The sequence below is a fragment of the Oryx dammah genome, unplaced genomic scaffold (genome assembly GCF_014754425.2).
Source record: "Oryx dammah isolate SB20612 unplaced genomic scaffold, SCBI_Odam_1.1 HiC_scaffold_22, whole genome shotgun sequence".
In the NCBI taxonomy this organism is placed as follows: Eukaryota; Metazoa; Chordata; class Mammalia; order Artiodactyla; family Bovidae; genus Oryx; species Oryx dammah.
Genome location: NW_024070206.1, coordinates 61,442,417 through 61,465,049, shown reverse-complemented (window position 1 = coordinate 61,465,049; position 22,633 = coordinate 61,442,417). Strand labels below are relative to the sequence as shown.

At 37.9% G+C, this 22,633-nt stretch overlaps 1 protein-coding gene and 1 pseudogene across 1 annotated transcript; one reads left to right on the top strand and one right to left on the bottom strand.

Annotated features, from left to right (window-relative positions):
- Positions 1-4,861: 4,861 nt before the first annotated feature.
- Positions 4,862-22,633, top strand: part of LOC120880852 — a 105,585-nt pseudogene continuing 87,813 nt past the window's right edge.
- On the bottom strand, positions 21,308-22,243 carry LOC120880968 (olfactory receptor 5I1-like). Its single transcript, XM_040264412.1, has one exon. It carries the CDS (start codon positions 22,238-22,240, stop codon positions 21,308-21,310), a length of 933 nt encoding a protein of 310 aa, XP_040120346.1. The 5' UTR covers positions 22,241-22,243.

The window sequence follows — 22,633 nt, the reverse complement described above, 5'->3', positions numbered from 1 at the left end:
TTTCTTCACAGTCCAACTCTTGCATCCATACATGACTACTGGAAAAACCATAGCCTTGACTAGACGGACCTTAGTCGGCAAAGTAATGTCTCTGCTTTTGAATATGCTATCTAGGTTGGTCATAACTTTTCTCCCAAGGAGTAAACGTCTTTTAATTTCATGGCTGCAGTCACCATCTGCAGTGATTTTGGAGCCCCAAAAAATAAAGTCTGACACTGTTTCCACTGTTTCCCCATCTATTTCCCATGAAGTGATGGGACCAGATGCCATGGTCTTCATTTTCTGAATGTTGAGCTTTAAGCCGACTTTTTCACTCTCCTCTTTCACTCTCATCAAGAAGCTTTTTAGTTCCTCTTCACTTTCTGCCATAAGGGTGGTGTCATCTGTATATCTGAGGTTACTGGTATTTCTCCCAGCAATCTTGATTCCAGCTTGTGCTTCTTCCAGTCCAGCATTTCTCATGATGTACTCTGCATAGAAGTTAAATAAGCAGGGTGACAATATACAGCCTTGAAGTACTCCTTTTCTTATTTGGAACCAGTCTGTTGTTCCATGTCCAGTTCTAACTGTTGCTTCCTGACCTGCATATAGGTTTCTCAAGAGGCAGTTCAGGTGGTCTGGTATTCCCATCTCTTTCAGAATTTTCCACAGTTTATTGTGATCCACACAGTCAAAGGCTTTGGCATAGTCAATAAAGCAGAAAGAGATGTTTTTCTGGAACTCTCTTGCTTTTTCCATGATCCAGTGGATGTTGGCAATTTGATCTCTGGTTCCTCTGCCTTTTCCAAAACCAGCTTGAACATCTGGAAGTTCACGGTTCACGTATTGCTGAAGCCTGGTTTGGAGAATTTTGAGCATTACTTTACTAGCATGTGAGATGAGTGCAATTGTGTGGTAGTTTGAGCATTCTTTGGCATTGCCTTTCTTTGGGATTGGAATGAAAACTGCCCATTTCAAGTCCTGTGGCCACTACTGAGTTTTCCAAATTTGCTGGCATATTGAGTGCAACACTTTCACAGCATCATCTTTCAGGATTTGAAATAGCTTAGCTGGAATTCCATCACCTCCACTAGCTTTGTTCATAGTGATGCTTTCTAAGGCCCACTTGACTTCACATTCCAGGATGTCTGGCTCTAGATGAGTGATCACACCATCTTGATTATCTTGGTCATGAAGATCTTTTTTGTACAGTTCTGTGTATTCTTGCCACCTCTTCTTAATATCTTCTGCTTCTGTTAGGTCCATACCATTTCTGTCCTTTATCGAGCCCATCTTTGCATGAAATGTTTCCTTGGTATCTCTAATTTTCATAATTTGGTAGCATTTAATTTTATGTATCAGGCATGCTTTTTGATATGTAGTTTACTTTTTAGTTGGTTTTTGTTTTGTCTTCAGTATGCAGTCTAGATTTTTATGTACTTACATTTACCTTTAGGGATTTAAAGAATAAATACAGTGAAAACAAATTCATCTCCATTCTATATTTTATCTCAAATTTGGGTGATATTTGAACTAAAATTTTGGTAAGTATTAAGCTTACAGGTTTTTTGTTGTTGTTTTCTACTTTGTTAAGTGAAACAGTGCTTGTAAACAAATTGTGCAGCTCTCATCCCCAAGCTATATAGAAATGTTCACATCATTTACTGAGAATGATTTCCTTCCCTATTGGTATGTAACATATCCAGTAACATTTATTAAATTATGATCTTAGTGTTGATACTTCTATCAGACCCTGGGTAATATCCAACAGTCCCTATTCCATCTTCTTTTCTTTTTCTTTACTAAAAAATGAAGGATATATTATTTAACAATTGGCTTCCCTGGTGGCTCAGATGGTAAAAAATCTGCCTGCAATGCAGGAAGCTTGAGTAATATTATTTAACATTCAAAGTACAAAGTTTTCTCTGCTACACCCAGTGGTGTTATACAAGGTTATAATATATGCTATTTTCTACCAGCAACTGTCATATTAATACATGAACAGAACTATATTATTCCTCTAGCTCGATGTAATAATCCTCAGTGAGGGTGAGGAGATGACATTTATAAACCACACACAAAATTAAATATTACAATTAGTGGGAATAAGTTGCAGAGTTCCTTGTAAATATTTTGCCATCAATGTTGATTGTATTCAATATTCAAACTACAAAAAGTAAATTAATTCAATTGTTGCACATTTGTTCATGCCAGATTAAATATATATATATTTATTTATTTATCAGAACATTAAGGTGTACACCTGAAATATATAAAATTTTTGCTTGTTAATTGTACTTCAGTAAGGTCAGCCCTGGGATTTCTTTGGAAGGAATGATGCTAAAGCTGAAACTCCAGTACTTTGGCCACCTCGTGCGAAGAGTTGACTCATTGGAAAAGACTCTGGGAGGGATTGGGGGCAGGAGGAGAAGGGGACGACAGAGGATGAGATGGCTGGATGGCATCACTGACTGGATGGACGTGAGTCTGAGTGAACTCCGGGAGATGGTGATGGACAGGGAAGCCTGGCATGCTGCAATTCATGGGGTCGCAAAGAGTAGGACATGACTGAGTGACTGAACTGAACTGAACTGAAGTTTAGAAAAAATTTAAAAGAATAAAACAATATATTAAAAGTATATTTACTTATTAGTAAACATGGGCAATAGATGGGGAAACAGTGGAAACAGTGTCAGACTTTATTTTGGGGGGCTCCAAAATCACTGCAGATGGTGACTGCAGCCATGAAATTAAAAGATGTTTACTTCTTGGAAGGAAAGCTATGACCAACCTAGGCAGCATATTCAAAAGCAGAGACATTACTTTGCCGACTAAGGTCCGTCTAGTCAAGGCTATGATTTTTCCAGTAGTCATGTATGGATGTGAGACTTGGACTGTGAAGAAGGCTGAGCACCGAAGAATTGATGCTTTTGAACTGTGGTGTTGGAGAAGACTCTTGAGAGTCCCTTGGACTGCAAGGAGATCCAACCATTCAGTCCAATCCTTCAGTCCATTCTGAAGGAGAGCAGCCCTGGGATTTCTTTGGAAGGAATGATGCTAAAGCTGAAGCTCCAGTACTTTGGCCACCTCATGGGAAGAGTTGACTCACTGGAAAATACTTTGATGCTGGGAGGGATTCGGGGCAGGAGGAGAAGGGGATGACAGAGGATGAGATGGCTGGATGGCATCACTGACTCGATGGACGTGAATTTGAGTGAACTCTGGGAGTTGGTGATGGACAGGGAGGCCTGGCGTGCTGCGATTCATGGGGTCGCAAAGAGTCAGGCACGACTGAGCGACTGAACTGAACTGAACTGAATGGAAACATAACTTTTGCTGTCTCTTGTTACTATACAAAATGTTCTGGATTCTACTTCAGTGATCATGGAGCATGGGGAGAAGACATTGACACTTTTGATCAATTGTTGTATAAAATGTTTCTAAAGCTGCTGTTTGTTTTTTAAGAAATCAGAATTTCATCAGAAAACAGTCATTGATTCTAATTGCTTGTTCTGAGGCCTCCAAAGAACAAGGCAGGGAGTTTTCTCTAGGGTCTTGTTGACACCGGGAGTAGCAGAGACATGAGCGTCCTCTCCCCCAAACCAGTGACTCTCCAGAGGCTGGAGGGGAGGCTGCCCTTCCCACCTGCAGCTTTGTGTGTAGGTTTGAGAAAATAGGATCTTCTTTACCATGTAAGGTGGTCTAGAAGATATCTTAGGCTTGTCAGTTCCTTATGAGAAAAATTATTTTAGGGAAAGTTTGAGCCACTGCAAACATTACATTTTTAGAACAGGAAGGCCATACTTTCTAGAGAGCTCTGTAGAGCGGCCTTGGTGTAACTGAGCTTCTTCATAGTCTCCTGGGCAAGTGTTTCCTGGGAGGGGAGGGACCGAGGGGCCTGAGTGTTTTCAGATATGTGGCTCTGTGCTTCTGTGACTTTTCAGACAGTAGGGAGGTATATACACTGCAACCCACTCCAGTATTCTTGCCTGGAGAATCCCATGGACGGAGGAGCCTGGTGGGCTACAGTCCATGGGGTCGCAAAGAGTCGGACACAACTGAGCGACTTCACTTTCACATTCACTTTACATAAAACTGAACTGAAAGAATGAAATGAATCTTCTGGAGAAAAAGAATCAATAGGACTAGCTCTAAATAAGATTTTAGAACAGGGGGAAAAATATGTCGGTTCATAATAGCAAAATGAAAAAAAATTGGGAAGAAATTATAAGAAAGAAGATTTTAGACCATTCTTCCCAGATCCAAAGATAAGCTAAATTGTTTAACCCATATGATAACATCATTTGGGAGATAAGAAATGGTTTTAAGTCAGACAGAATAAAATGAAAAGCTACCAGAATAAAAGAAATAAGACAGTAGTTCTCAATTACAGGCAATTATGCACCTTCTCTCCCCTCCCAAGTGTATACACGTGACAATACCTGGAGACCTTTTTTATTGCCACAATGGAGAGACCAGGGGGAGGGTGATACTGTCATAGAGGCCAGAGATGCTGCTATATGTGGTACCTTGAACAGTGTAGGTACTTATAAAAAAGAATAAATCAGCACAAAATATCAATAGTGCTGAGTTTGAGAAACTCTGAGAAAGGTCACTAGTAAAGAATTTTACAATAGTGAGAATTGATTTGGAAAGACCGCCTTCTGACTGAATATGGGCTCTAGCTGTAGCTGAGCATCAATGCCTGTATGTCACTAGGCAAGTCATAGCTTCTTCAGGTTTCTGTTGCTCACATGTAAAGAAAGGCCACTCAATAGGTATTAGTTCCCGAAAGCTGTAAATCATTATTTAATTTGCTAGCTGACCTTTTCAGTCAAAAAAAGAGGGATGATGATTAAAGTGCTAATCAGATATTTAAAATATGAGCATAAGTAAGTACAGGTTTCCTGGTGGCTTAACGGTAAAGGATCCACCTGCCAATGCAGAAGACATGGGTTTGATCTCTGGGTGAGGAAGATCCCCTGAAGAAGGAAATGGCAATCCACTCTAGTATTCTTGCCTGGAAATTCCATGGATATAGGAGTCTGGTGGACTGCAGTCCATGGGGTCGCAGAGTCAGACATGACTTACCAATCAAACAACAATAAGTAAGTTGTTATTACTTACCACACAGACTAATCTTTGTTTACATCACAAATATGCACATATTTTATGTAAAACATATTTCTGATTATAGAAGTTATTTCAAGTCTTTTCATTTTTTTATTAATAACTGTATCAGCTAAAATTATTTCATTTTGCAGAATTCATGGAGTTTGTGTTAGAATGTCTCACATGAGGATTTGGTTACATGTTACAAACAAAATTGCTTGATTTATAATTATAATGTTTGTATGTCATTAAAATTATATTTCAGAACTTGAACAGAATTAAGTTTTAAATTCTTGAGGAAAAAAATTAACGAGTAATTCTTTTCTGAAGCTGTAGCTATTTTTGCCTTGGATGATGAACCCCTATCAGGATTATAACACAGATTCATTTTGGCTCATTTCATATCCCCTCTGCACAGGGCACAGGTAAGCATGATTTATGTGTCAGTCACTCTCCTAATATATTATTTCCAAGACAGATTTTCAGATCCATCCATCAGGAAGCATATCTCTGACCAAGAGAAATATAACCGTTGGGGCCACATTCACCCTCTTGGGTTTCTCAGACTACCCAGAACTGCAAGCCCCCCTCTTCTTGGCAATTCTGGCCATCTACAGCTTCAGCATAGCAAGGAACCTTGGGATGATGGTCATCATCAAAGTTAACCCCAAACTGCACACCCCCATGTACTTTTTTCTCAGCCGCCTCTCATTTGTGGATTTCTGCTATTCTTCCATCATTGCTCCCAAGACGCTGGTGAACCTTCTTGCAGAAGACAGAGCGTTTCATTTGGGGGATGTATGGTGCAGTTCTTTCTCGTGTGCACCTTTGTGGTGACTGAATTAATCCTGTTTGCTGTGATGGCCTATGACCGCTTCGTGGCTATTTGCAACCCTCTGCTCTACTCAGTCGTCATGTCCCAGAGACTCTGGGCCATGTTAGTGGTCGTGCCATCTGCATGGAGAGGAGCTTGCTCCTTGACTCAAGTGTTCTCCTGTCAAATTATCTTTCCGCAGTTTCAACACAGTCAATCACGTCTTTCTTCCTTGATTTCCTTCTCTTATTCTGACTCTTATCTCGGCCAGCTGCTTCTTTTCACTGTTGCCACCTTTAATGAGGTGATCACATTGCTCGTCATTCTCACGTCTTACATGCTCATTGTCACCACCTTGAAGATGCAATCAGCTGGTGGTCGCTGCAAAGCCTTCTCCACCTGCGCCTCCCACCTGACCGCCATCAGCATCTTCCTGGCACCATCCTCTTCCTCTACTCAGTGCCCAGCTCCACACCCTCCAGGCACACAGTCAGTAAACTAATGAAAACAAAATTATTTTCACATTGAAGGCATGTAACCACTAAATATTTACTTTGGTTATTAAAGAACATTTTTCTGATTTGGAATGGATTATGTGTCAAAAATTCACTTAAAAAATCACTTTAGATTTGAAAAACAAAAACCGCAATGGAAAAAATACAAGCTTTAGATCAGGAGACTATACCTGGTTCTGATTAAATAAGTCAGAGAAGATGGATTGACCTGACTCAGTCATTATCTACAAAACCAGTTTAATATGATTTTGTTCATAAAGTGGTATATAGAACAAAAGAATATAGATAATATATCAAATATATTGTTTATGTGCAGTAAACTCTAGTTCTGTTATTCTTTTTTTCCTGATGACTAACAAGTAGTCTTAAATAAATGACCAATTTTATACTTTAAATTTGGTGAATAGATGACAGGAAAAGATACAGTTTTACTTTCAGGAACCTCCCAAGCCAGTGGTGTTAGTTAATATCATAATACAGTTGGTGGGAAGAGACTGTACAAAATCATTTGTGGCTATCATGCATCTTTTACTTGGCCTTGAAGGATAGACAGATTTTTAAAGAGAAACAAAACAGAATGACATAAATTTTACTTGGAAATGAGAGTTGGACTGTGAAGAAAGCTGAGCACTGAAGAATTGATGCTTTTCAACTGTGGTGTTGGAGAAGACTCTTGAGAGTCCCTTGGACTGCAAGGAGATCCAACCAGTCCATTCTGAAGGAGATCAACCCTGGGTGTTCATTGGAGGGACTGATGCTGAAGCTGAAACTCTAATACTTTGGCCATCTCATGTGAAGAGTTGACTCATTGGAAAAGACTCTGATGCTGGGAGGGATTGGGGACAGGAGGAGAAGGGGATGACAGAGGATGAGATGGCTGGATGGCATCACTGACTAAATGGACGTGAGTTTGAGTGAACTCCGGGAGTTGGTGGTGGACAGGGAGGCCTGGTGTGCTGCGATTCATGGGGTCGCAAAGAGTCGGACATGACTGAGCGACTGAAATGAACTGAACTGAACTGAAAGAACATAATGGTCAAGAGTCAGTGATTCAAACATATTTTAAGCTATTATTTTATGTCATATGCCTACAAGATATCTTGCTAGGTGCTTGAAGAAATGAAATTTTGCATACATTGTAGCTACAATTCTAACTTATTTTAGAAGAAAGTTTCAGTATAGAGAATGAAAGAATTTACAAGAGGCTTAAGAAAATCAGCTTGCTTCTTGAAATACTGAGAACAAAAACAAAAATAATTTATATGTGTTGTATGTTTTGTGTTGTGTGTCTATCACTTACCAATCATTATACATATAATATTACTTCACATGGCAGTTTGATCAAGCCTGTATCTTAATTCTCCTTAACAGGACTCTAGAAAGTCTCCATAAAATGATTGAGTAGATTTGCTGTAAAAATTGGGAGCCAATAGCTTTCCTGGGACTTGAACATTGCTTTAAAATAGCTCTAATTTTTTTTTAATTTAAATTTATTTATTTTATTTATTTTATTTTGTTTTTATTTTACTTTACAATTCTGTATTGGTTTTGCCATACATTGACATGAGTCCACCACGGGTGTACATGCGTTCCCAAACATGAACCCCTCTCCCACCCTCCCCCCCACAACATCTCTCTGGGTCATCCCCGTGTACCAGCCCCAAGCATGCCATATCCTGCATCGGACATAGATAAATTTATTTATTTTAACTGGAGGCTAATTACTTTACAATATTGTATTGGTTTTGCCATACATCAACATGAATCCGCCACGGGTGTACACGTGTTCCCCATCCTGAACCCCCCCTCCCACCTCCCTCCCCATACCATCCCCCTGGGCCATCCCAGTGCACTAGCCCCAAGCATCCTGTATCCTGCATCGAACCTGGACTGGCGATTCATTTCTTATATGGTATTATACATGTTTCAATGCCATTCCCCAAAATCATCCCACCCTCTCCTTCTCCCTCTCCCACAGAGTCCAAAAGACTGTTCAATACATCTGTGTCTCTTGCTGTCTTCCATACAGGGTTATCGTTACCATCTTTCTAAATTCCATATATATGCGTTAGTATACTGTATTGGTGTTTTTCTTTCTGGTTTTCTTCACTCTGTATAATAGGCTCCAGTTTCATCCACCTCATTAGAACTGATTCAAATGCATTCTTTTTAATGGCTGAGTAATACTCCATTGTGTATATGTACCACAGCTTTCTTATCCATTCATCTGCTGATGGACATCTAGGTTGCTTCCATGTCCTGGCTATTATAAACAGCGCTGTGATGAACATTGGGGTACACGTGTCACTTTCAATTCTGGTTTCCTCAGTGTGTATGCCCAGCAGTGGGATTGTTGGGTCATAAGGCAGTTCTATTTCCAGTTTTTTAAGGAATCTCCACACTGTTCTCCATAGTAGCTGTACTAGTTTGCATTTCCACCAACAGTGTAAGAGGGTTCCCTTTTCTCCACACCCTCTCCAGCATTCATTGCTTGTAGACTTTTGGATCACAGCCATTCTGACTGGTGTGAAATGGTACCTCATTGTGGTCTTGATTTGCATTTCTCTGATAATGAGTGATGTTGAGCATCATTTCATGTGTTTGTTAGCCATCTGTATGTCTTCTTTGGAGAAATATCTGTTTAGTTCTTTGGCCCATTTTTTGATTGGGTCGTTTATTTTTCTGGAATTGAGCTGCAGGAGTTGCTTGTATATTTGAGAATAGTTGCTTGTCAGTTGCTTCATTTGCTTTTATTTTCTCCCATTCTGAAGGCGTCTTTTCACCTTGCTTATAGTTTCCTTTGTTGTGCAGAAGCTTTCAATTTTTTAAGTATAATCTAAACATAGAAATAATCTAATGTATATGGTTGTGTATATCTGGGAGGATTACATTTTCCTCTAAGCAATGTAATATTTAGGGGCTTCCTTGATAGCTCAGTTGGTAAAGAATCCACCTGCAAAGTAGGAAATCCAGGTTCGATTCCTGGGTCAGGAAGATCCACTGGAGAAGGGGAAAGACTACCCACTCCAGTATTCTGGCCTGGAGAATTCCATGAACTGTGGTCCATGGGGTCGCAAAGAGCTGGACATGACTGAGTAACTTTCACTTTCACCCTCATAGGCACATATATCTAATTTGAAATTAGCAATCATATTTATATTTTCTTTCATCTATTGCCTCATCAGTTTTGCTAGAATTACTTAAACATCTGTTTTCTGTTCTATAATCTTTGTATCTGAATGAAATTCCAGATCTTTTGAGAAAAATATTAAGAGAAATAATTCTATTTTCATGAGGATGAAGTAAAAACTTGAAAACAGTTCAATGAGGTAATTTCAAATGCTTATATGATTTCAAACTTACAAGGATGAATTATGTAAATCACTTTTTTCTGGTTGACATTTTGATATGTAGTGATAACCAACATTATTTTTTATATTCATGAATAAAATATATTCTTCTACAAATCATTGCTTACTTGATATTTACATTAACTAGACTATCAGTGGAAAGTAGCAGAAATGTTATATTAACTTTGACTCAAATCAATAATAAAGAAACCAGTTTCAGGGCATAAATTTTCATGTTTCTTCTTTTTTTTATTAATTCAGAGACACAATTCTTTATTCTTATTCTGAAAAATTGGAAATACATATTACTTAAGTCCTCTGATTGTGATTTAAAAATTAGTGTGTGGCATAATCAAGAGGATTATTTAATATGGCAACACTACAGTCATTGATGCTCTTCAATAAATACTGATGTAAAATTCCATACTCTTCTATTATTTACCTTTAGATTTCAATTCATTTTTGGTAACTCCTATAGCTGCTGTAGAGTATAATTTACATTGATGTTACTCATTTTTTAAACTCATGTGCCTCTAGAATGAGTGACATAAACTGCTTTCTAAAGAAATCTCAATTGAGATAATGTATTGAGTTAAATATACAATGGCAGGAAGCATCTCATGCATAAATATATTGATATAAAACAAAGTAGAAAGTAGACTTTAGAACAAGAAATATTACTAAGAATAAAAAGGGCATAAAATGATGAAGCTATGAGTTTATCATGGATTAGCTTCTTATTATTAGTCTAAAACTTAAAGAAGGAAATTTTCCAAGTTGATTTTTCTGTTTTAACTCTGAAGTAGGCAAATCACTCAATTTTTGTTGCTACTGTTGCTACAATTTGTTTTTGTTTTGTTTTGCTTTGATTTGTTGTTTGGTCAGGCAATAAAAAAAGAGTATGTCTTCAGGAAAGTGATATGTTTTCAATTTAAAGAATTGGAGAGTTTTCCATTTTAAGGAAATTAGTTCAATGGAGAATATGCACTTCCCAGGTGGCACTAGTGGTAAAGAACTCACCTGCCAGTGCAAGAGAAGAGACTTGGGTTCAATCGCAGGGTCTGGAAGCTCCTCTGGAGGAGGGCATGGCAACCCTCTCTGGTACTCTTGCCTGGAGAATCCCATGGACAGAGGAGCCTGACGGGCCACAGTCCATGGGGTCTCAAAGAGTCAGACACGACTGAGTGACTTGGCATGCTTGCATGGAGAATATACCAGGTATACTGGATACCAAGATTTTCAGTACTTGACTCAATCTCATTACCGTATATATGAAAGCATGTATAATTCTCCTGCTACTAGGAAGGAGGGCAGAGAATAAAATTGCTCGATTTTCATTTGTTTTTTCCCTCAGGAAAATGTCCGAATGGTAGATCCTACTCGTATAGAAACTGCACTGTAGTACTTGAGAGACGTTGGGGAAGTTTTTACTTGCCTTTCTTAATATGGATAAAGGAATTATCTTTTTAGGGTTGTAGCCAAATGAGAGTGATAACCTATGATATCTTTGTGCATTCATACCTCCACATATACATCTTCACTTACATCTGCATATATACACTACATGTGCAATTTGATATCTTTATTTTTTAAATTAACCATATTTTTAAAAATGAAAAACCATAATTTTAAATAACATGATAATTTTCTACCCAAGATATGATGCCCCATAGTTTTTTTTTTTAAAGTTCTACTTTTTAACTGTTAACTTTCCCTATAGTTAGAATTCTAAACAATGTTACATTGTAGCTTTGGAGATAATTTTTTTCTCAATTTTATCAAAATGTAATTAAATTATTTCTTTTAATAACTAACAAAGAGTAAGTCCACCTGCAATGTGGGAGACCTGAGTTCGATCCCTGGGTTGAGAAGATCTCCTGGAGAAAGGAATGGTTACCCACTCCTATATTCTTGCCTGGAAAATTCCATGTACAGAGGAGCCTGGCAGGCTACAGCTCATGGGGTCACAAAGAGTTGGACATGATGAGGAGACCCACTTTCACTGTTGAGAAAACAAGATATCTCATTAAAAAATCATATAGCTTTTATGGTTTTCAAGGCTAAGACTTGGGAAATATGTTACCAGTGGCTTTCCAGAAAAATGTATACCAGAGTTACATCTTTCTCAGTCCTTATTGACACTGACCACTACTATTGTAATTAATTAAACCCCTTTGTTAATTTGATAGGTAAAAATGATGATGATCTTCAGCATATATTGAAATTCTCTTTTGTATATTCTGCACAATTCCAAATGTAACTGTCCTTATGAGCCACTAATTTCAAAGAGATGGGCCATACTCCCCAACAAGGGAATTGTACAAATCTTCACCTACTGTAAATTTATGTGACTGATAACTGAATCAAACAATTAGCTTGGATTATATAAGATCATAAAAGCTACTTTGGCAGACTTACGACATTTCGCAAAGAAAGAGTTGATCTCCATCAGGCTCTAAATTAGATCACGGATTATGTTTCAAGGTCCAGCAAAATATCTAATTGAATTCATCAGCTCAATTTATTTTGATAAATTATAGTTTGGAATTACATTGATTTCTGCTCATACTTGAATTTTAATCTTTTAGTCAATGGGATCCACTGGGACACTGAACATTTTGAATTATTTGATGATTGTGTTTTAAAGAGTGTTGAATAAAAACAAAAAATAGGACAAAAAAAAGACAGTGTTTAATGCCTATAATTTTCTGAAGTTAATATAAACATGTTTTCTCTCTTATTCTTTTTTTTTTTTTTCAAAAGAAACACAAAATCTGTCATTTGGTTTCCCAGACCTGACATATGGTAGAAAGCACTCCTGTGGGAGAGTCCATGGTCACTGAATCATCAGAAGCTCCTGAACTCAGAGTCTTTCTCTTCCTGCTCTTCCTCCTCAAAGATGCTGTCACAGCTTTCACCTGAGCATCACTGCACCGATTTAAGGCTACACTAGTTTATTCTACCATCCTAATATAGCCTGTTAATTGTTTGATAAATTGCTTTGAGCAGGTTAAATAAAATTAGATAGCAAATATATAATACAATTTTACATATAATAACATACCATTTTGTGAGCCACAATATAATAATATATTTCCCTGAGACATTCTTAACATGTAGAAAAACATATGACATCACTTAATTTTGTGTTTAAATAATTTCTCAGTAGAACTGTAATTACACAGGTAAAAATTCCCATTGGGAATGGGGTATCAGTGTGTGTTCCTGAGATCTAATGTGAAATCAGAAAACTAGTCTCAAAAGCCTCAGAGAAATATAAAAGGTCTTGAATTATCCTAGGGAACAGCAGTCTTCCTGAGGGAAGCACAAATTTCTTCTATGAACACAGAAGGCCATTCAAATCAGATTATAAAAAAATACTGCAGTAGGTCAGTTTTTCTCTTTAAGTATCAAAATTGACTTTTCCTGTGAAAAATGAACCACTGCTGACACAGTATAGAGAAAAGGTGAATGAAAAAGATAGTGATCTGCTAAGTATTCTTACCTTAATCCCAGGGCATTAGAACTTGATGGGATTTTTAAGTTCTTTTAAGTTCATAGTCACTTATTCTACATGTAGAAACTGATAGTTTGAGAATAAATATTCCCAGAGTAACACAAGTTTTAAATGATCAAGATACGTCTAACAAAAACAAAAGCAACAAAAAAGCCCAAACATTTGACACATGATATTAAAACAATTCTCACTATATTGGACTCTGATTAAGAATCGAAATGTTAACACTGTTCTAATCACTTATTATTTCTTTTTAAAGCCTGTACATATCCATTAAGCCTGACTCAAACTGTTTATTATATTATCCATCTTCTCTAACAATATTGCATTGATGCCATTAATTATCAACACTCAAGTAACAGTACTGGAAGAAGCACAAGCTGGAATCAAGATTGCCAGGAGAAAGATCAATAACCTCAGATATGCAGATGACACCACCCTTATGGCAGAAAGTGAAGAGGAACTAAAGGGCCTCTTGATGAAAGTGAAAGAGGAGAGTGAAAAAGTTGGCTTAAAGCTCAACATTCAGAAAACAAAGATCATGGGATCCGGTCCCATCACTTTGTGGGAAGTAGATGGGGAAACAGTGGAAACAGTGTCAGACTTTATTTTTTTGGGCTCCAAAATCACTGCAGATGGTGACTGCAGCCATGAAATTAAAAGACACTTACTCCTTGGGAAAAAAAAGTTATGACCAACCTAGACAGCATATTAAAAAGCAGAGACATTACTTTGCCAACTAAGGTCCATCTAGTCAAGGCTATGGTTTTTCCAGTAGTCATGTATGGATGTGAGAGTTGGACTGGAAGAAAGCTGAGCGCTGAAGAATTGATGCTTTTGAACTGTGGTGTTGGAGAAGACTCTTGAGAGTCTCTTGGACTGCAAGGAGATCCAACCAGTCCATTCTGAAGGAGATCAGTCCTGGGATTTCTTTGGAAGGAATGATGCTAAAGCTGAAACTCCAGTACTTTGGCCACCTCATGCAAAGAGTTGACTCATTGGAAAAGACTCTGATGCTGGGAGGGATTGGGGGCAGGAGGAGAAGGGGACGACAGAGGATGAGATGGCTGGATGGCATCACTGACTGGATGGACGTGAGTCTGAGTGAACTCCGGGAGTTGGTGATGGACAGGGAGGCCTGGCGTGCTGCGATTCATGGGGTCACAAAGAGTCAGGCACGACTGAGCAACTGAACTGAACTGAACTGAACAGTACTGGGGTGGGGTTAGAAAAATGTTTTTAAGGGAGTAGAAAAAAATTAAATAGTGACTAGTATCAATAAAGAGAAATTCCTGCAGGAATAGATGATTTTGCTAAACTCTTCCAAAAATCCTGTTTTCATGCTCACCTGCCAAGTACATAGAAAGATAGTAGTTGTCTCCTAAATGGAGTCTGTTTTTTGTTTCCTGTATTCTCTTCCCTTTCCATTTGTTCTATTTAGCTTTTATATTTCTTTTTTGAAACTTCAAATTTTCTTTCAGACTTGGTGTGTAATAAATTTGAAATATTATTACATTTATTGTTCTCTGTATACATTGTTCTCTTCAGGTCCTGTACATCTGTGAATAGAAATATGAGGTTTGGTAGAAAAACAACCTCAGCAAAGAAGTGTTTGTTTCTCATGGTCAAGGCCTCAAGCTTATTTAAACATTGTCCCTAAAGATGAGTCTCTTTATTTGATGTCTCTGCCTACAATGCAGGAGACCCTGGGTTGATCCCTGGTTCAGGAAGATACCCTGGAGAAGGAAATTGCAACCTGCTCCAATACGCTTGCCTGGAGAATCATATGGACTGAGGAGCCTGGTAGGCTACAGTCCATAGGGTCTCAAAGAGTCAGACACGACTTCACTCTCACTTTCACCTTTGAATAGTCATTTTTCATTATTACAAAAGAAAGAACAGCTCAGAAAAAATATAACTGCATCTTTTTCTTGCCTTCAGAGAGTGGCAATTGCTCCAGTCCTTAGTCAATAGACAGTCTTGTCTCTATATTTGCAGAACAAATCAGATGGGCTATCATTCAAGGAGAGTTAATATTTTCTAAGGAGGAAGCCATCTGTATTTCATAAAAGGATAATTCCAATGAATTAACTAGTAGATCAGTGATGCTTTCCTTCTTTGCTTAACCCTTTACTTACAGGAAAAAGGAATCTTGGTTGATAATAAAATAATAAGTATTAATTTCTCAAGAAGTTCAAACTTGTCTCAATAGCTTAGTAATAGCTTCCAAGGTGGCGCAGTGGTAAAGCATACGCTTGTCAATGCAGGGGGCAGAAGAAATTTGAGTTTGATCCCTGGGTTGGGAAGATCCCCTGGAGGAGGAAATGGCAAGCCACTCCAGCATTATTGCCTGGAAAATTCCATGGACAGAGGAGCTTCATAGGCTACAATCCATGGAGTTGCAAAGAGTTAGACACAGTAAGCACATACACATCACACGTTGAATATTCTCTGTGTGAAAAACACTGTTGAAAATACACATATTAGTTCATTTAATCCTCATCATTACCCTGTAGACAAGTGTCACTATAATATGTAATTTACGTCTCAGAAAATGAAATCATACAGTTGTTGAAATTTTGCTGAAGTCATACAAATATAAAGTGGAAGAGCCAGACACACTGGATTTATCGCCCATGCTTTCAACCACCACAGCACTTCTCTGATACTGTATCAAAAGATGTAAACCTGTTGGAGCACAAACTCTAAATCAAGATTTATGCTAGCTTTAAGCTAATATCCCTATATCCAATTCAGCACTCTGAGTTTTGGGGAATAACTGTCTTGGTTATGCTAATCTTTTAAGTACCACTGTCTCTAACATTTCCATTTCTGGGGAGGTAGTATTTATTGAAGAGTGCCCAGTGATCCAGAATGTCCAGACTCTGGCCCTGGCTCTTTGATTGCAAAGTTACGCAATCCTGGATTGTTAACTGGGTTGAAATTATCAGTTCCTTTACAGTAGAGGTGGTCAACATATTTTAAAGAGCTGTGAGAATTAAGTTAGATGAGAAAGCTCTTTTAAAATGATAAGATGGCAATGTATCCATGCCAGATTTTCACATTTACTCTAATTTATCTCTTTCATCTCCTGCATTGGCAGACAGATTCTTTACTACTCGAGTGACCTGGGAAGCTGTTAATTTAGCTAACAGAACAAATGTAGAAAAATAGACATTAAGTAATCCAGAATCTGCAATCATTATTATATCCATAGTTCATTTTCTATACCCAAAGAATAACTTGGTAAATAGTTGCATTAAGCCTATTAATTCTAATTGTATGAAAAGATTTAAAAGACATTCAGTTTTATTAAAAATCTGGAACAAATTGAGAAAAAACAGGAAGATAAGATTTTGGTAATGTTAGATCATAATCTGAGATAGAGTATATAAAATGAAAATGAAAATATATTCAAATCTGACATTACGCATATGCTGAACTTGTAGGAACTGTGTGTGATGTAGGTTGTTAAGGAAGATTTATATATGCATTATATATATATATATATATACACACACACATTATATATGACATAAAATGTATATATGTGTATGTTTATCAGAGAAGGCAATGGCACCCCACTCCAGTACTCTTGCCTGGAAAATCCCATGGACAGAGGAGCCTGGTAGGCTGCAGTCCATGGGGTCGCTAACAGTTGGACACAACTGAGCGACTTCACTTTCACTTTTTACTTTCATGCATTGGAGAAGGAAATGGCAACCCACTCCAGTGTTCTTGCCTGGAGAATCCCAGGGACGGGGGAGCCTGGTGGGCTGCTGTCTATGGGGTTGCACAGAGTAGGACACGACTGAAGCGACTTAGTAGTAGTAGTAATAGTAGTAGTATGTTTATATATATATATATATATATATGGGCTTCGCTGGTAGCTCAGCTGATAAAGAATCCACCTATAATGCAGGAGATCTGGGTTCAATCCCTGGGTTGGGAAGATCCCCTGGAGAAGGGAAAGGCTACCCACTGCAGTATTCTGGCCTAGAGAATTCCATGGATTGTATAGTCCATGGGGTCACAAAGAGTCAGACATGACTGAGAAACTTTCACTTTCACTGTATATATATATACATATGAACTTTATAATTATATAAAATGTGCACATGTAAAAGATTTTACTTATTTCATTCATTAAGATGCTATAAGTGTTACAAAAGATAATTCAAAGATTCACAATATTATAAATCAGGAGTTCACAAATAAACTGATAATAGATACAAAATTGCCTTTCCACTACAGAGCAAATCAATTGTCTGTATGCTGGAAAGAAAAATGTACCTGTCTGTAAACAAGTATCATAATATAGTTTAAATCATAAACCATAAATGTTAAATCATATATTAACACAAACATAGTTCCCTTTGTAGGGGAGGAACAAAGTATTAGTTATATTAGCATGCTAATATAGTGATTATGTTATCTATGAAAGTATGAAATAAATTGGAATAATATTCTAAAGAAAATTTTAACAGTGGTTATCACAATTGTGTAGTGCTAAATTATTGTATGCTAGTTAATCCCTGAAATATTTTCCAAAAGCTTAATTAATTGCATATTCTGTTCTGCCTCTATTCAATTAGCAATTAATCCAGTTGTGAAAATAACACACTTTAAAGTTCTCAGAAGCATTCATTTTTTGTTAGGTTGTGGCCATGAAAGGAACATGGAGGCACTCTTTATAATTTTAGTAGGAGAGAGCAATTGCTTATACAGGTTTTTATTTCAGTTAGGTCCTGTTCACTTATGTTCAATATGCCTTTGGTGCTGATGATTTTATAATCAAAATATCATTTGAAGGAAACAACATATTTAAAAAGTTGGAACTTTCAGCAGATTATTTGAATTAGAATTCTAATATGAATTGGAATTTTAGACAAATGTATTTTATTGTTTCTTCAATATTTTCTCTCATGATTTCAAATTACTTATAGTTCATAGAATATAGCACATATCAGGAACTCTCAATCACTGTCTAAAGCTCTTCACAACCCAATGAAATTTATTAAGAACATGTGAAAGTATTTATATCTGCAAACATTAGGCTTCTTAGGTGGTGCTGAGCCAGAAATTGCTAGACAGTGTAAGAGTTTGAAAACTCAATTCCTGTTTTTTGTTTTTTGTTTTTTCAATTTTTTTGTTCTCAAGTAAGCATCTCACTCCTTTTTCCAATTTCCAGGCATTCAGAGGAATGCCTCCCTAGTCTGGTAACATAAAACATTCAAACCCAGGACAATACAATCATGAACTGCTGTTTAATCTACCAAGGAGGAAAGCTCCAGGTAGACAATTAGCTCCTAAACATATATACCTAGCCCCTAAATAATGGCCTGGGATCAATACTAATAAATATATAAAGCTGTTGTAATCCCCACCTTTTGGTGGCTCTTCTCTCCCTGTCAGTGTCTATGCTAAGGGCTTTGCATCTCTATCTTTTAAAATAAACTTTGCCTGTGTGAATGTTTGCTAGTTTATGGAGTTCATTCCTCGGCTCCACGAACAGAACCTGGTTTCCTGTTTCAGCACCGGTGATAAGGAATCAGCCTGCCAGTGCAGGAGACACAAGAGGTGTGAGTCAATCCCTGGGTTGGAAAGGTTCCCTGGAATGCAGAATGGCACCCCACCCTAGTATTCTTGCCTGGAAAATTCCATGGACAGAAGAGCCTATGGCTCATGGGGTTGCAAAAAGTTGGACATGTCTGATCATTATAATAACAAAGCGTGTTCATATCATGTAAAATTAGCTTCACTGACCATTTTTCAAATATATATATAATTTAAAAATCCCTTTTCTATCTTTATCTTTTCAAAGTTTTGGTTTAATAGTGTTTACAGAGGATATACAGAGAACATCATGAGAAACGCTGGGCTGGAAGAGGCACAAGCTGGAATCAAGAGTTCTGGGAGAAATATCAATAACCTCGGATATGCAGATGACACCACCCTTATGGCAGAAAGTGAGAAAGAACTAAAGAGCCTCTTGATGAAAGTGAAAGAGGAGAGTGAAGAAGTTGGCTTAAAGCTCAACATTCAGAAAACAAAGATCATGGCATCCGGTCCCATCACTTCATGGCAAATAGATGGAGAAACAGTGGAAACAGTGGCTGACTTTATTTTGGGGGGGGGCTCCAAAATCACTGCAGATGATGACTGCAGCCATGAAGTTAAAAGATACTTGTTCCTTGGAAGAAAAGCTATGACCAACCTAGATAGCATATTAAAAAGCAGAGAAATTACTTTGCCAACAAAGCTATGGTTTTTCCAGTAGTCAGGTATGGATGTGAGAGTTGGACAGCAAAGAAAACTGAGCTCCAAAGATTTGATACTTTTGAACTGTAGTGTTGGAGAAGACTCTTGAGAGTCCCTTGGACTGCAAGGAGACCCAACCAGTCAATCATAAAGGAAATCAGTCCTGAATATTCTTTGAAAGGACTGATGCTGAAGCTGAAACTTCAATACTTTGGACACCTGACGTGAAGAACTGACTCATTGGAAAAGACCCTGATGCTGGGAAAGATTAAAGGCAGGAGGAGATGGGGATGACAGAGGATGAGATGGTTGGATGGCATCACCTACACGATAGTCATGAGTTTGAGCAAGCTCCGGGAGTTGGTGATGGACAGGGAGGCCTGTCGTGCTGCAGTCCATGGGGTCTGAAAGGGTCAGACAGGACTGAGCGACTGAACTGAAGTGAAATTCAATACAGGGGTATAACTACAGACACAAATGACATTATTATAGAATTTAGTGAGGTGTGGAAAATGAATTGCCATCATAATTGAAACGGATGGCAGGGAAAAAAAGGTCATGTAGGACTTAATATTTGAGGGAGGCTTCTTCTTTCTTTTCTTTTTTTTTTTGAAAAAGCCTTTCAGTATGAATACAGTTTGGACAGTTAAGCTCCAGTCTGCATGTGGTTGCTGTTGTTTAGTCACTAAGTCCTCTCTGACTTTTCTGTGGCCTCATTGGCTGTAGCCATGCTCTTCTGCCCATGCAATTTCACAGGTAAGAATACTGGAATAGGTTGCTATTTCCTCCTCCAAGGGATCTTTCTGACCCGGAGATCAAACCTGTGTCTCCTGTATTTGGCAAGCAGGTTCTTTATCACTGAGCCTCGGAGAAGCCTCTACCATCTACACATACTGTCATGGAAATCAAATTAATTAACAAAGAATATCAGTGAATTTTATTTATAAAATTTCACAAAAGAGTGCTGCAACATATATCAAAAGCTTAAACAATATTGAGTAAAACAGTAATAACAAAATGAGAAACAAAGAGTAAGAATATGAAATATAGAATATAATATGAAGGGTAAATCTACTCCTGAGAAAAAATATAAAAGTTCACATTTATTTCATTTAGCCTGTTTCCTATTGGTAGATAGTTAGATTATTTTCAATAGCTTGCCCCTGATGCTGGGAAAGATTGTAGGTGGGAGGAGAAGGGGACAACAGAGAGTGAGATGGTTGGATGGCATCACCGACTCGATGGATGTGAGTCTGAGTAAGCTCTGGGAGTTGGTGATGGACAGGGAAGCCTGGCATGCTGCGGTCCATGGGGTTGCAGAGTAGTACACAACTAAACAAATGAACTGAACTGAACTGATTATAAGCTCTGATGCAATGAATACTTTGAAAGTGGTAAACTTTTGCAGGTTCAATTGCTAGACTTACTGGTTTAAATGATACTTGCATATTTAATTTTCAAATTCCAGGTGAATTATGTATTTCATTCAAATAATAGTAATTTATCTTCCATAAAGAAGACAAATTTAAACTTCCACCAACAATGAATGAGTGTGAAAAAAATCAACCTTAAAATGATAAAGAGTTAGACATATGTAACAGGGCCTGGCTCTAATATTAGCCTCTGGCCCAATTTTGTGGTTGAGGCTTCATTGCCTGTAGAATTAGGGAACACCCATATTAAACTGACTTTTCCATTAGTTAAAACTAAAGGTCAAGAAACAGGGTAGAAAAGTTATCAGCCTCAGTTTCATCCTTTCTTAAGAAAGAAATTTCCTGCTAATCATTTTCCTAAAAGCATTTTTCACATCTTTGTTCCTCAGACTGTAAATCAGGGGGTTCAGCATAGGTATAATCAATGTATAGAACACAGAGGTTACTTTATCAATATGCAGTGAATGGCCAGCACTGGGACGCAAATAAATGAAGATCAGGGTACCATGGTAGATAGAGACCACAATCAGATGGGACGCACAAGTGGAGAATCCTTTTCTTCTTCCGTCAGCAGATTCTGTTTTAAGAATGGCTGCTATGATGAGGATATAAGAAAGGAGAACTGTTAGAAGGCAGAGGGCTTCCACTAAACTAGCGAAGACCACCAGTACAATGTCATGGATGTAGGTATCAGTGCAGGACAGAGAGAAGAGAGGGGAGATGTCACAAAAGAAATGGTCAATTTCACTGGAGCAGAAAGACAGGTGAAAGGTATTTGTGGTGTGAATCACTGAGCTCATGGTGCCTCCCAGAAACGCTCCAATTGCAAGCTGGCAGCAAATCCTCTTGGACATAATAACTGTGTAAAGCAGGGGGTTGCAGATGGCTATGTACCGGTCATAAGCCATGACAGTCAAGAGAAAAGACTCTGTGTCCACCAAACAGCAGAAGAAATATAACTGTGCAGCACAGCCATTGTAAGAAATGGTCTTCTTATCAGAAACTAAGTCCACAAGTAACCTGGGGGCAATGACTGAAGAGTAGCAGGCATCTACGAAAGACAAGATGCAGAGAAAAAAGTACATAGGGGTGTGCAAAGGGGGACTGGCTGTAATTAATAAAATCATCCCAAGGTTCCCCATGAGGGTAACAGAGTAGATGGACAGAAACACAACAAAAAGAACACTCTGCAGTTCTGGGTGGTCACTGAATCCCAAGAGAAAGAACTGCGTCTTCACAGTGCTGTTCTCCACCTCCATTCTCTGCAGGGTTCCTGGAGGTTGGAATTTCAGCAGGGTACCGATGGGGATGTTGATAATAACCTGCAGGGTAGCTACAAAGGAAAATAATTAAAGTAGTTAGAATAGTAATTCTAAATCCACTCGGGCACCCTCATAACACTTAGGCATAAGTAAAGTAAGTTTAGTATAAGCATAGCTTTTCAACTGAAATACTTTTTTTTTTAATTAGTTAATTGCTTTTTTTTTTTTTAATGTTTGGCAGAGACATGTAGCTTCCAGGACCTTAGTTCTCTATGAGCAATGGAACGCATCTACTTTATACTGAAAGCACAAAGTCCTAACCACTGGATGGCCAGGGAATTCCCTGAGATAGTTTATTTAATTGAATTGATTCTTTATACTTCTATTTCT

Coding starts and splice junctions, on each gene's coding strand:
- LOC120880968 (XM_040264412.1), bottom strand. CDS start 22,240: ATGGAGGTGGAGAACAGCACTGTGAAGACGCAGTTCTTTCTCTTGGGA.